At 41.8% G+C, this 15,643-nt stretch overlaps 1 protein-coding gene across 2 annotated transcripts in view; it reads right to left on the reverse strand.

The window, feature by feature from the left end:
• The window catches only part of APP (amyloid beta precursor protein), a 326,391-nt gene that overhangs the window by 113,693 nt on the left and 197,055 nt on the right, over positions 1 to 15,643 (reverse strand). For both annotated transcript variants that reach the window (XM_065418260.1, XM_065418252.1), the window contains one exon: positions 527 to 660. In XM_065418260.1, coding sequence (XP_065274332.1) covers positions 527 to 660 — 134 coding nt within the window. The remainder of the gene's footprint in view (positions 1 to 526; positions 661 to 15,643) is intronic.

Here is a 15,643-nt window from a genome sequence, read left to right on the forward strand (position 1 = left end):
GACCAAAGAAAGAATGAGAGAAAACAGGGAAAAAAAGGAAGGGGAACTCTCTTCTAAACACAACTGTATAAGACTGAAGAAATAAAAATAACTACAAAAATAAGGGAAAAAATTCTAGAATGATAAACTAAGAGCGGAAGGAAGCTGAGAATAAATGGACATGCAATTGTTCCATCGAGTTGCAGGCAGTTGAGAAGGAACTAAGTGGCAGCATGCCCACGCCTCCCCATATGCCCTTATTTGGAGGCATAAGGTGCTGCTCTGAGCAGGTGCAGGCCTGCAGATGCTGCTTTGCATTCTCCAGTCGAGAGTTCACAGGCATGTGCGTACCCTATGATCAAGCACGCACAGGGACATATACTTGAAGATGGGAACAGTTGGTCTCTTTACTCCGCTGCAGACTGGAAGAGCAGCAGGTAAAAGACACGTGAGTTTCCCCAAAATACAGGAAGTCAAGGAATTCATTAATTCTGTGACCCATCTGACAAGACACCAGCCTTAATTATGAACAACCAGTATGACTTACCTGAGACATTCTTTCACGATGCTTGGCTTCGAGTCTCTCCTTGGCTTTCTGGAAATAGGCATGCTCATTCTCATCACCAGGTGTCTCCAAGTATTTGTCAACAGCATCAGGAGTGCTGGCAGCTGTGGTGGGGACTAGGGTAGGAGTTTTATAGGAGAAAGGGAAAAAAGCACAATTTAAGTTTAGTATAAATAAAGTTCATTTGAACACAGGAATGAACATCGTTCTTTTTCCAGTAGACTGAAGTCATTCAAGTAACTTCAGTCAGGAGACTAGCTTTATAAAACTTCTATATCAAATATATATAAAAAATTGTGGCAGAGGAGAAAGATTTCACCCTTTTTTATAACTCAGGAAAAACTCTTCCACTCAGTACGTTACTTAACAGATTATGAGCTATTGGCAAAAGAAACATGCAAAGAGCAAACACACTTGGCACTACCTAAGATACATAAACTGACAGCAGACACATTTTTCAAAACCACATGCTTTATTTATTTATAAAGATTAAAAACAAACGTACAACAAAACAAACACACTTTAAAGCATCTACAGAGACCATATAAACCACAACCATACTGCAGTCCAAGGACATTCTATTCAAAATCCCTGTCACTGACATTCTGTCCTCAAAGATGTGCTTTGTTCCCAATAACATGGATTAAAAAACCCTATGCTGTTTAGTTGATCAGTGCATTGGAGGGTTAACAAGAATACTTGTTTTTTTAAAAGACACTCCTGAGAGATAATCAACCTATTCTTCCGTGATTCAGTAGCAACCATCAACTTCTAAGTAACAAGGGAAAACATTTTCTAGTAGAGATTTACTGAAAATCATGGACTCCACAACCATCTGCTATACTGCATTTTTAGGGTTATTCCATAATTTTTTATTGCACTCTACCATATTTTGAACTTTTAAAGATTTCATTTAAACAAAATGCACCTATTGCAAAGGTACAGCCATAATAACAATAGAAACAAATACAACCCTCCAGGCAAACACCAGCTGCAAAAAGTTGGACCCTTCTCTACTACATTTATATATAGTCTTTAAAGCCTGATTGGGCCTAATATTTTTCTTACTAAGTACAGTAACTCCTCGCTTAACGTTGTAGTTATGTTCCTGAAAAATGTGATTTTAAGCAAAACAATGTTAAGCAAATCCAATTTCCGCATAAGAATTAATGTAAATGGGGGGTGGGGGGGGAGGAGGAGAGGGGTTAGGTTCCAGGAAAAAAAAATTCACCAGACAAAAGACTATCTATCTATATACACATACATACACACACACACACACACACAGAGTATAAGTACATTGCTTTTTTAAGTAGATCAGCAAGTTGAGACAGCAGTTGCTGCCAGCAAGCTCCCTCTGTCCTGAGCCCTGTTCACCCCCTGCTCTATGGAGATTGGGTAAGCGGTGGGTAGGAGCAGGGAGGAGGGGAACACCCTGATATTACCCCTCCCCACAGCAAGCAGGAGGCTCCCGGGAGCAGCTCCAAGGCAGAGGGCAGGAGCAGCACATGGCAGTGGGAGGAGGGACAGCTGAACTGCCATTGATAGCCTGCTGGGCGGCTGCTGCACAGGGAACTTAGGGGAGTGGGGAGCTGATGGGGGGCTGCCGGTCCACCCTGCTTCCAAGCCCCCACCACTAGCTCCAACGGGCTGCTCTTCCTGCAAGCAGTGGACAAAGCAGGGGGTTGCCAAACAACATTATAAGGGAGCATCGCGCAACTTTAAACAAGTATGTTCTCTAATTGATCAGCAATGAAACAATGTTAACCGGGACGACTAAGTGAGGAGTTACTGTACAGACAATTTCTTTTTACTATTTTTATTTTAAACTCTCCTGTTCCTTGCCAGAAACCCCAATGTGAATGGAATGTTAAATTATACAATTACAATCCCAAAGAGTCAAGAAATGCAAAAGCTGTAATATTTTCTACTCTTGGAGTCATTATGTAATTATGATGTAATGTAAATATAGCCCAATAGTTCAGTCACCTACACATATTCACCCACATGGTTAGTAGCCAACATATATTTATTAATCATAATATTTTGTAGATATGTAGTGTACAATAGTTCTTAAAACAATCCTGTGAGGAAAGTAAGGTGTTATTCCCATTTTACAGATAAGGAAACTGAGACACAAAGGTTCACTTACTTGCCTAACATCATGTAATCGGACAGTTTCAGAGTCAAGATTAGAACTCAGGAAAGTCCTGGCCCCTGATTCTTTGCTATGCTCATCAGACTAATCTGCCTCCAGTTGTCACACCACTAAACATAATTTTCACCCACAAACATACAACTTACATGGTTTGTGCTGGACGCCCATGCTGTTTTTATTACAAAACTTTTATAGAGTGTCTTAAATTTACAAGATGCTTTACAAATGCAAGACAAGGCAAATAATTTGTTTCAGATTAAGACATTCCTGCTATGGTACAATGTTCTCTATTGGAAAATGTATTAGTACTGATGAATTCCAACTATAATCATTTGGAACTTCAATTGAGTGAAGAGAAAACTTTTTGTGTTTTTCTTAAATCATTTCAAAAATGCAACTTTCTACCTTTGTGGTTAATGTTTGCCACAATCATATTTGATTTCCTCCATGTATTTCTCTTTGCTGAAACTACAGTTAATAAAACTTATTAAAAATGAAAAAAGTAAAATTAAAATATGTATCACAAAGAAAAGTTTTAAGTGGAAAAAAGTGATTGAATGAAATATTTGTGCAACAAATATGTATGCAAATTTAACCTTTAATTTATTGACACAAAAAAATATCACGGGCATTTGGAATAATATAAGATCAATCAAGCCACGTATACATTTAAGGACAGATTTTCAAGAGCTCTTCTCCGATGTAGTTACCTAAATAAGGAGCAGATTTTCAGAAGTGTTCAATACCCAGTTTTCAGTGGGATACTTATGATCAGATTTTCTAAAGAGCTCAGCATATTGGATGCTGAGCTGTTTTGAAAATCTGGACCCAACTGTGTGTGCTGAGCACTTAAAAAAAAAAAAATCTGGCCACTAGGTGTGTACCCTAACAAAATTCACATCTGTGATTCTTCACTGATGCTACTCCACCCATGGTAGTAACTGTGGAAGTTGTAGCTAAGAGACAGATCAGACTTTTTACCAACATATCACCTAACCCTGCTCAGAACAGGTACCACTGGTGGAAAATAACGGCTATGAAGTTTGCTAGTAGAGGCACAGTCAATGTCACTGCATCAAACAAACAATGTAGATCAAACTTACAAGACTGGGGGACTGTATCCTGAAATAGAGTTACACTGAAAAAGGACATAGGTGTCACCAGGATACACAATTGAACAACTGCTCCCAGTGAGATATTGTAGCTATGAGGGATAAAGCTATCCTTGGATGTATAAGCACAGGAACATCAAGAAGGACTAAAGGGGTGGTATTACCTCTGTATATGGAATTAGTGAGATCATTACTAGTATACTTTATCCAGTTCTGGAGTCCAAAGGATGTTGAAAAATGAATAAGGTTCAGAAAAGAGCCACAAAAATGATTTGAGGTCTGGAAAATATGTCTTATAGCAAGGGACTTAAGAAGCTCAGTCTGTTTAGTTTATCCAAGAAAAAGTTAAACCACAATAATCACAAGAACCTATATAGGGAAGAGATTTCCGATAGCAGACCATTCTTTAATTTAGCAGAAAAAGGCATAATAAGGCCTAATGGCTGGAAGCCCAAGCTAGATATATTCAGACCAGAAATAAGTTGCATATTTTTAACAGTGACGGTAATTAAGCTTGGGGTGAGGGGGAGAGGGCCTGAAATGTACCCAGGGACATGGTGGATTCTCCATTACTTGAATCTTTAAACCAAGACTGGATGTCTTTCTAAAAGATAAGCTATAGCTCAGTCACAAGGGAGGGGTGAGGTTCAATGGACTGTTTTATGCAGGAGTCCTTCTGGCCTTACTCTATTAATCTTATCTGCTGTTGCTAACAGAACTGGTGGAACATCCAACACCAACCACCTTACTGCTGTCACACACAATGCACCACACACACAGGCTGTAAGCATCCCTGCAAGCACTGAAACATCAGGAATATTTGCAGTTATCCCAGAGTACTCCCTTAGGCAGCTGGCATGATGCCTGTAATATATGTCCATTTGCACCTGTTCTCATTTTTGGTTTGTTCCATTGATTTCTTTGAATGGTCCGTCCTGCCCGAGAAGCTATGTGCGCATTTCAAAGGGCACAGCCTATGCTGTGCTATGCACCCACACTTGCAACCAGGATGAAATTGTCACCAGTAACCTCTAGACCCAATGCCAGACCACATGTGGCCTGGTATCTATTAAGACAAGCACTGCCACCTTTGGGTCCCTCTGCCTGAGGAGATAAGGAGCCCGATTTTATCTTTTTTGTCTTCAATTTTTAAGTTTTAGCTCTGGTCCCTCCCATTTTATTTTCCAGATGAAATAACAGATTTCCCCTCTCTCGAGTTCTCTCCCTGGGAGACAGAAGCAGAAGTGCTCTAGATCAGGGACTGGAGCAAGGCCGCCCTTCCAGATGCTTCCATAGGGCCCAGCCCATTCCTCCTTACCTACCTAATGCAGTGGAACCTCTGTGGCATACATGGACAGTGACAAATAGGGGCCGGAGAGAAATGAGAACACCGGAAGCCTGCATATAGCCATTAGACCAGTGACCCATCCAGTGCTCTGAGCTGTCAAAGGCATCACTGAAGAGTGGGCAGGAGCACTGTGGGAATATCAAATGAAATGATAAAGCTGACACATCAGTGCTTGGTGTCAACACTAATACAGCACCAGTCCAAGTAGAATCCTAGTGGTGGCGTGAATGCTTGGCACCACTGATAGAAATATTGTGTGGATGGGTGGCATGTTACAGGTGCACTAAGCATCTGCTAAGCTTAACATCGCCACGTACAAATATCTGAAAGGTATAAACATCAAGGACAGAGAGGAATTATTTAAGATTGTACAGAAAGTCTAATTAAGAGTGAAGGAATTAAAAGTGATCAAAGGAAAAGTTTAGAGTGTCTATTAGAACAGAATATTAACAACAGTGAGGTTCATTAGAACGTGGAATAGTCTCCCAGTTGAAAAGGGAAACGTTTTCTTGCTTGTGTCATTTAAAATTAGCACTCGCTTACCTGTAGGGAACAATCCTGCACTGTCAGTGGATGAATAAGATAACAATTTAAAAATAACAGGCAAAACACCAGTTAATTTGGCATAAGAGACTAGTAAAAACTTTCTTTAAAAAACAGAGGTCTGCTTAAAAATCAGTCACCACGCAATTTATTTATTTAGTGTATTCACAAAGTCCCAAAACAATGATATGAGAATTCCCCACTTATCTCTCTCAAAGAGTATCAAAACCCACAGAGCTGGACTAATAGCAGTTTAAAGATTCCGGACTTAAAACAATCGACAAAAAAAAGAACACGACGAAGAAGAAACAATTACAACAGTACCGCTCTACTCTTACATAAGCAGAAGTATTTGTTAAAATCCTTAATTGCTCCCTTTCATGAAAGTTTTAATTTTCATTTGAATAATTTGGGGACATTAGATGATAGAGGTGTATCACTTCCCCCCCCCCCCCCAGTACCAACAGCAAATGTTCTTGGGTAGACAGACATCAACAGCATGTACGAATACCTTAAAAATTTTTGCAATCTGTTCTCAACTTTATGAAGATACTAGTAAATAAATGGAAGCTTCAATTTTCTATACTTTGCATTCCATTAGTTAAATTAGGTATACTGAGTATGCAAAAGCTACTATGTGAAACCTGAAAGAAAAAAAAATGTGCAAACTTGCTGGAAGGCAGAGGAGAAAAGGGCTTTTTCCCTATTCATATGGCTCTTTTCTTCATGAATAATGCCTATGAGATTCTTTATAGATTCCTGGACCGGCGGTGTAGAGGATATAAGCATCAGGTTTAATATAATAATAAATACAATAATAATAAAAATAATAATCATAATAATAATCTAAGCTTCCTGGAAACATAGGTTTAAATCTCAACAGGGCCAACTGTGCCCCTTGCCTTTTGCAGTTTATGGGGTCTTTCAAATATGAAATAAAAGATGCCCTCCCTTTCTTTAAATAAAGTAAGAGTGCCCTTGGGAGTTAGACTAGATGACCCTTGCGGTCCCTTCTAACCCTATGATTCTACGAAAATTTCCCCATCTCTCAAAAGTTTATCTGAAAGTGCTGATAAAAAGGACTTATGTATAAGTGCCAAACACACCATTAACAGAAGGACTTATAAGCAGTACTTAATTTGTGCCAGGGCTTGCTGCATCAGTTATGAAAGTAAAACAAATTGCTTGAGCCCTGGCACCTCTCATTACAAATTAAGCGCTACTTCTAAGTACAGTATGCCACTGAAACAGCACTTAGGTAGTTATAAATCAAAGTACAAATATAAGCGCTTGTACTTTCAACTCCCGCATTTTCTGCAACTGTATGGTCAATATATGGACAGCTACCTAAATAATATAAGCAAATAGGGGAAGAGAAAGTAAAAGATGTTCATATTGGGCTTGTTCTTTCAATGCAGGGCATGGAGAGGTATGTGTCTGCTGGGACCCAACCAGAATCCAGGACAGTTGGGAGAGATGTGATTTTCCTTTTTATTTATTTATTTATTTTTAAGTATTTTGAAAAAGCACTTGCAGATTAAAAAAAAAAGTTATTATGCTTTAGGTATCTTTAAAATGTACTTAAATACAAGTACAGAATACGTAAAATACATAAGTACAAGTATGTAGAGTACTTCAAAATACTTAGGTATGCACTTAAGTACATGGGAACACTGTCTCTCACACACATGTATAGCAACTCTCCCATCCACAAGATAACTGGATTTCACTGGAGCTATATACAATTTGTGAAGTGATGAATAGTAGTATATAAACATAATATAATATTCAGTGAATTAATAGATTACTTCTGAAATGCAATCTATTTAACTATATCATCAATGTAAGACTAAGGCCAAAGCTTTGTGTTCTGTGAACAAAATTTTGCTGTAAAAACATTCTAGTCCTCTTCTTTTCACCCCAGATGGTAAAAATGTAGATGAAATGGAATTGAGTATTAATATGAATGAATGTCTTAATGGGAGTTCAGGATATTATAAAATGGGCAGCTGAAATAGAAGGTTCTAACAAAGACAGGAATTTCAAACTGTGAGTATAATCAGCACAATTTAGCACTCTGAATTTATCTGCACATTTCCCTGCATAGAAGTTTAGTCACATCTCAGATCTTCTGAACCTCAGAACTTAATTTTAAAAAATATCAGTATCTGCACTGGATAACTGTAACAAGACTAGTGATGGGCAAGACTCAATAAGTTCACATAAGTATCCAGAGGCTCTTATCCAAGCCTTTTAATGCTCCCTCTGAGTGAAAATCTAATAGCTCTCTGGTTATCTTTCAACTCTCCTTGTAAGGAAGGGTGTTGACGCATGTGGGTATAAATGAGATTGCGGACAAGTCTGGAGTTGAAGACAGGAGATTTTCTCATAACCAAAGAAAAGGATTTGGTTTGGTCTGGGTTTCCCCACCCCCAAGAGCTACTTCCTTAAAGGTGACCTCAAATGGGGGAAGGGGGGGGGGGGGAGCGAGAGACTTTGAAAACATATGGAAAAGACTAAAATAAGGAGTAGGTTTCTTGGGGAATTTCTCCTGGTTTTTGTTAGAAATTCAGGGCTTGTCTAGTCTGGAAGATTCTGTGGAAAGTGAAGAACTATTGAAATGAAATCAGAAGAGTCAAGATGCTGAAACCTGAGCAGATGGAGGAGGGGGAGCGAGAATAGTTTTGAGTCACACATGTTTAAAGAGTGTTTTGAACATATATTTAACTCTGACTGAACGGTTTGGAGAAGGAATGTCTTTGTTAAAGATCCCTTTTTAATTATGGTGCAGAAGCTCACAGTAAACATCCCTGAGACCCATAAAATTCCTCCAGCAAAACAGGGAAGACCGGACTTGACATACCTTAGAGTGGTCAGGACCAAAAGCAAGTTACCTCTAAAAATATGTGCGCGCACACACACACACATACAAAGACAACCCTCTTTCAGCTGTCCTTCATATGTCATAGAGAAGTAATAAAGGCACATATGTAAAAATTCCTTTGCAGATCACTTTAAGAATAAAACATTTCACTGAAAGAACTATATGATATTGACGAAGGGGAGAAGAGACATGGCAACCAGCTTCTCCTTCCTTTCCTCCCCCTCCAGATAGGAACCTTTCATCCAACTTGACTTGGGAGGCTTACACCCTTGTTCTCCCTCTACCCTACTGCTGATGCTGCTCTAGACTCATGCTGTGATGTGTGCTGGGGAGAGGACACGGGTGACAGAATGGGCTTGGAGCCTGAGGCTGCCCAGAAACTGGCCAGTGGGGAAAAGAACATGGGTGGTGTAGAGTAACAAGATTTTCAAAGTTGACAGAACAGCCTCTGTTTTCAGGGGAAGTGGGCCTAAGGTTATGGTTTTAGTGCTTCCATGCCACCCCTCACACTTGGGAGGAGCTCCTCGTAAACATTTGCAAAACTAACACATCATCCTCTTTCAAATCCTTCCTTACAGCTCTGTGATGCTTATTAGAAAAACTTGACACCAGTTAGGCCATTGGTGGGCAACAACCACTGCTGATCTTGCTGACCAGTATAGAGTCTTTGTTGCCTTGCACGCCCCCATTTGTCTGTCTGTATCCATCAGTTTTCTTACACTTAGATTGCAAACTCCCTGGGGCAGGTACAGTCTCTTTGTTTTGTGTTTGTGTAGTACTTCACCCAGTGGGATCCTGGTCCACGATGGTGGCTCTGGCACTACAGTAATATAAATACTAAATCACACTGCTCCCTGTCGCATAGGTGCTGCCGCACCCCCTGGCTTGAAGTGATTTCCATTATATACAAGGTTTACAATTTGATCCAATGACTCTCAGCACCCCCGCTATAAAAACTGTTCCAGAACCGCTGCCCTGTCACTCTCCTTGGGTAAGCTACCCACCTCAGTCTCCTCCCCTGTCATCCTGTAGATTTCACGCAGTATGAAGGAAGGCTAGCTCAAGATTTCATGCAGGAATTGGAGGCTCCCTGGGAAGTGAGTGGAGTAGAAAAGAAGAGGGTGGCAACACATGAAAGGCCTCTGAGTGGGTGGTGATCCCTCAGGGTCCCTGCACATAGACAGCTTGCTGTCAATTTCACCAGCTCTACTTGCTGGCTGCTCTTTCATGAAGCTAGTTTGCAGGGAGTGCCAAAAACCAGGACAAAACACTGTTAGTCTGTAAGAACTAACTGGACACAAGGAAAAGGTCCTGAACGTTGTAACGTTCCTGGTTTTCATGGACATATCACCCTTAAGTGTCCCACGCTATGGAAGGGAAGACGCTGCTGCCGCCCCTTTGGGTTTTAGATTAGGACTAGAGAACTAGGCTTCATTTCTCTTGATGTGTGAGGATGTGAAGTGGAACTGGAGGAGGGAGTCAGGGTTGGGAGAGTAGGGGAGTTTTCTCTGCTTTTGTCCGTCATCTTAGAAACCTAAGCATAGACTTCCTTAGCATTTTCAGGACTAGTCAATTTATAATTGTATTGCTGGCACTCTCTTTTGAGGCTCACACTGGCATGAAATAATCCAGTATGTGCTGGTTCATGGCTGGCTAATTAAATCAGATTAACTGTAAAACTTTGTAAACCTCTTATTACCTGGTGTTCGTCCTGTAGTGATATCCCAGCACATTTATGTACATCCTTGCTTTCTCCTAAATATAAAGTTATGGCTTCTTACCATGGACCAATATGCCTCTCTTTCTCTTGCTTTCTCTTGTTCCATCTCTCAACTAGTAAATTTCTCTTAAAAAATACACTACAGTTTTACAATCATAATTTTGTTTGCTTGCTTCCTGGACTTTTTTTTATAGGACCATAATACTCAGGCTGAACTACCTAGCTTTAGACTGAGTAATTTGTCCACATAAGAACTGTATTACTGTCACGTAAAACAGTCTCTCTCCTAAATTAGCAGTGAGCATATTGAAAACCCATCTTCCCAAGATATTCCAAAAATAATTTTAGTGGAGGATGTGGGAAAGGATGAATAAATGAAAGCTTACGTTAAATGCTGTAAGTATCTGAATTTGTTTAGTCAGTGACTAAAAAGCTTTGACCTAAATCTTACATTGATGATCTAGTTAAATAGATTGCATTTCAGAAGTAATCTATTCATTCACTGAATATATTATGTTTATATACTACTATTCATCCCAAGTCACTTCACAAATTATATACAGCTCCAATGAAATCCAGTCATCTTGTGGATGGGAGAGTTGCTATATGTGTGTGTGAAAGAGAGTGTTCCCATGTACTTAAGTGCTTAACTAAGTATTTGAAAGTACTCTACATACTTGTACTTATGTATTTAAGTATTCTGTATTTGTATTTAAGTACATTTTAAAAGTACCTAAAGCATAAGTAACATTTTATTTTTAATCTGCAAATGCTTTTTCAAAATACTTAAAAAAAAAAAAAAATCACATCCCTCCCAACTGCCCTGGATTCTGGTTGGGCCCTGGAACCCACTGTCCCACTCTGGGAGCTTCAGGCCCTGAGTTCAAAGCTCCATAATCAAAGCTCCATAACTTTGGGCAGACTTAATAAACACTGGTTGGGCCTGAACTGGGGCACTGCTCCAAAGCCATTCCAAACTTTGGAGAATTACAGATCTGACTTCTGGAGCTGGGGAGCATCTCCTTTTAAAGTGTGTTTACTGAAGAACTCAAACAACATCTGTTGAAACCTGAGTTCAGGGCTATGTACTATTCCTGTAACAGTGGATATCACAATCAATATCAGCGTTTGGCATTATCACAAAAGATCACAATAAATTTCCAATACTCCATCCAATGGGCTGCCATATTGAGATGGAATTTAAAGGACAAGAATCATCCAAATTAAAACTAGGCTAGGACACCCAGGCTAATGTATTTTCTATCGAAAAAATAGCCATTGTGTCTTGAGGCCAGATTTTCAGAAAAAAGTATCACTTGCATTAGAACTGATCATATACATGGGGATTCATAAATTACACATTAAAAGGAGTCATGGCTAGGTCCCATGAAGGAGACCAAACTTTTAGTTCCTCTCCATCTCCAACTTCAAAATGTTGCTGTACTTCTAAGAAAACAACAAAATGTCACTGAATTAGGCAAATGTGTCCGAAAAAGGTTAGAATGGCACACAACTGTCATAATTTCCACATTACAAAAAAGAAGCGAGGCCTTTGTGACTGAAATATCCCACATCTCTCCCTTTTTCAAATTTATGCTTTTCATGGGTTTTGTTTTAGGACAGGGGTCTCAAACTCAAATGACCATGAGGGCCACATGAGGACTAGTACATTGGCCGAGGGCCGCATTACTGACACCTCCCCCCGCCACCCTTGGCCCCGCCCCCACTCCACCCCTTCCATGAGGCCCTGCCCCCATTCCAACCCCTTCCCTGAAATCCCCACCCCAACTCTGCCCCCTTCCTGCCCCCAGGGAGGGCAGGAGGGGTGTGGGGTGGGGTGGGGGCTCAGGGCAGGGAGTTGGGGTGTGGGGTGCAGGAGGGGTGTGGGGTACAGCAGGGGGTTGGGCTGCAGGAGGGGCTCGGGGGGCGGGCTCCGTCCTGACACGCACCGGGGGCAGGGCAGGCCGCCTGTCTCCACACCGCTCCGGGAAGTGGCCGGAACCTGGGGGAGGAGGGGCACAGGGGTCTGTATGTTGCTGTTGCTTCAGGCACCACCCCCAGCAGCTCCCATTGGCCGGGAACGGGGAACTGCGGCCAATGGGAGCTGCTGGGGGCGCTGCCTGAAGCAAGAGCAACATACAGAGCCCTGTGCCCCCACTTCCCCACGTTCCGGCCGCTTCCCGGAGCAGCAGGGGGCAGGACGGCAGGGAGCCTGCCCTTCCCCCGGTGCGCGTCAGGCTGGAGCCGCTTTAGGTAAACACTGGGGGGGGGGGGGGCGCCACGAGGAGCTCGCGGGCCATAGAAAACAACCCCGCAGGCCGCATGCGGCCCCCGGGCCGCGTGTTTGAGACCCCTGTTTTAGGACATTCATGAGTTTAACTACAGCGACGTACAAGTACAGTTAAAAGTAATGGCGTTACACATCCATTGCTCCCTGGAAGTCCTTTCGTATTAACCGTTGTTTTTCTTCTCCTGTTTTTATTACCTTACCTCCTGTCCTGGCTCAAATGTCTTGTCACAAAAGTCTGTATACGGATTCTCTCATATTTATTCAATTAAGTATTCTACAGCTTAATTACACATCTGAACCTATGAACTTCTATTGATTTGGACAGAAACATTATTAACGGTGCAGGGATGGAAAATTACTTCTTATGCTTTGGAAATTATATTTACTTTCAAACTTACTTTGTAAAGCCACAGCCTATCAGCCTTTGAAATGTTACAGTTACATACCACTGCAGTACATCATAGCAAGGTAGAACATCCAAAGAAAATACAATTTGAGAGAAAGTTCACTACAATTCTGAGAAAAGCCATTTTTGGGAAAGGAAGTTTACCTTTCCCACACTATTCACCATCTAGTGCCTGTACTGGCATTGATACTCTCTTCTAATTAGCACAAAGCTAGCTTTCTGTGTAACATCTCTAAGATGCAGCCTTTCCTGTTCATCCACACAACACAGCTAAAACTGTCATTCAGGCTCTCATCATCTTGCACCTTGATTACTGCAATATTCTTTTCTAGGGCTTTGACAAATGCAATTTTATCTTACTCCTATCCATTCAGAATGCTGTTGCAAAGATCACTTTCCTAGCCAGTTTCTTTGACTATGTCACCCCCTTTGCATCTCTTCATTCACTCCCCATTCTCTATCACATCAAACATAAGCTGCTTGTCTTCACTTTCAAGGCTGTTCATCGGCTATCCCCACCCTACCTATCATCTCTCAGACATTACTGATATGTTGTCTCCCACCTCATGATACCAGCCTCCATCACCCATGTGTTACGTTTTCAAAGAAGCCCCTTCGTGCTTTCTCCCATGTTGCCCCTCACCTTTGGGAGGAGCTCCCCATAAACATCTGCAAAGCTACCTCATTACCCACTTTCAAATCCCTCCTCAAAAAACTCTCCTTTTACATGATGCCTAAAATAACCTTGACAACATTTAGGCTGCTGGGTGTGCTGGGACCTACCATGCTGGGCAATACTGTCTCAGTACAATGGGGCCCTGTGATGGTTTTGGGGGTACCCCGGACTGAAAGTCACCTTGTTACCCCCTGCTTTTCACAAGAGGGGGTCTTGCCGGTGGTGACTGGGTGTTAGGTCCCTAATAGCACCAGCTTTTCAGCCACAGGCCCTCTTCTGGGCTATGCCAGCCCTGTCTTTGCCTTGCAAATTAACAAAGAAATGTACCCCAGTTCCCAAATCCCCTTGAAGTATACCTCTGACATCCAGCCCCTGACAGGGGCTACTTACAGAAATTACAGATCCTCTGCTCCCAAGGTTGCCAACTTTCTAATTGCACAAAACCGAACACACTTGCCCCGCCCCTTCTCCGAGGCCCCACCCTTGCACCACCCCTTCTCCGAGGCCCCGCTCCCGCTCACTCTATCCCCCCTCCCTCCGTTGCTCATTCTCCCCTACCCTCACTCACTCATTTTCACCAGGCTGGGGCAGGGGGTTGGGGTGCAGGCTCCAGGTGGCGCTTTCCTCAGGTGGCTCCTGGAAACGGCCGGCATGTCCCTGCGGCCTCCTGGCACAGGGATGGCCAGGTGGCTCCGTGTGCTGCCCTTGCCCACAGGCGCCGCCCCTGTAGCTCCCATTGGCTGTGGTTCCTGGCCAATGGGGCACCCAGGGACTTACCGACCTCTTCCGGGAGCCGCACAGAGCCAAGGCAGGCAGGGAGCCTGCCTTAGCTCCGCCGACCGGAGCCGCCAGCATCCCTTTTTGACTGGGCATTCTGGTCGAGAAACGGATACCAGGCAACTCTATCTGCTCCCAGTGCAATGTACCCCATTTTAACAGTTTTATCTTAAATCACTGCTCCTGTGTAATGAACAGAACTTGTGAGCACTTATAATAAAACTTAAACAAATCTTCTTTTGAAACAAGAAAACATGATGGAAGCAAATGGTTACAATAGAAAACAAAATCACAAAACATGAACTAAGGCCTACACTTATTAATAGTTACCTTTCCTATCTAATAAAGTAGTTTTCCCCTGCACAGGTCAGTCTGTTGCAGGCTTCACAGGAAACAGGATCCAATCTTTCTTGGAAAACACTCCTGCTCAACAAGATGGCTCCTCAGTGAATGGATGCAGAGTGTCTTTGCCTGCCCTGTCATATACTGAATCAGTCTTTTGCCTTTATTCACAGACAGGGTGATCTCTGTCTGTTATGGTGTTCCTTTTTACCTGCATGTGGTTTTGATTATTTGCAATTGTCTTTGATGGTTTTTCATTGACTGTTCTGGGTAGAGTTACCACCTTTGAAATGCAAAAAAAAGGCACTCCCCCTCACAAGGCAAGTCCACTGCAACCCCTGTTCCCAACCCACAATGCGACGCCGCAACACCTGCACCCTTCAACAGCTACTTATACAGTATCGAGAGAGGTAACACAGAGATAAAATGATGTTACACTGGTCTACAATTTTTGAGAAGTCGTCTGCTTCAGAGATAAAATGTGCTATTTATTATGTCTTTTGATGTGCTGAATTCAATTAAAACAACTGATTGGCTACTGTTTCTAAGATATTTAAGTTTTTACATTTTATGTCTATGTATATTGTGTAGATAGAGTTTTAATCATAAATTGTAAACCTAGGTCTTTTCATGTTTTTATGGTTGCTTTACATGATAATATTTCACCTGTCCTGTTTATGTAACACTTTAAAAATCAGCAAAAGGGTTATATAAATAAAATTTATTATGAAACAAAAGGCAAAAAACTATTCTGTACATAGTTTAGTCCTATTCAGTGTCTACTCGGCGCTTCTTGGCTTGTCTCTTGTATTCATTAAATGGAGCATCTCTTGTCACTGTCCA

Source organism: Emys orbicularis, chromosome 1 (assembly GCF_028017835.1).
Source record: "Emys orbicularis isolate rEmyOrb1 chromosome 1, rEmyOrb1.hap1, whole genome shotgun sequence".
Taxonomy (NCBI): Eukaryota; Metazoa; Chordata; order Testudines; family Emydidae; genus Emys; species Emys orbicularis.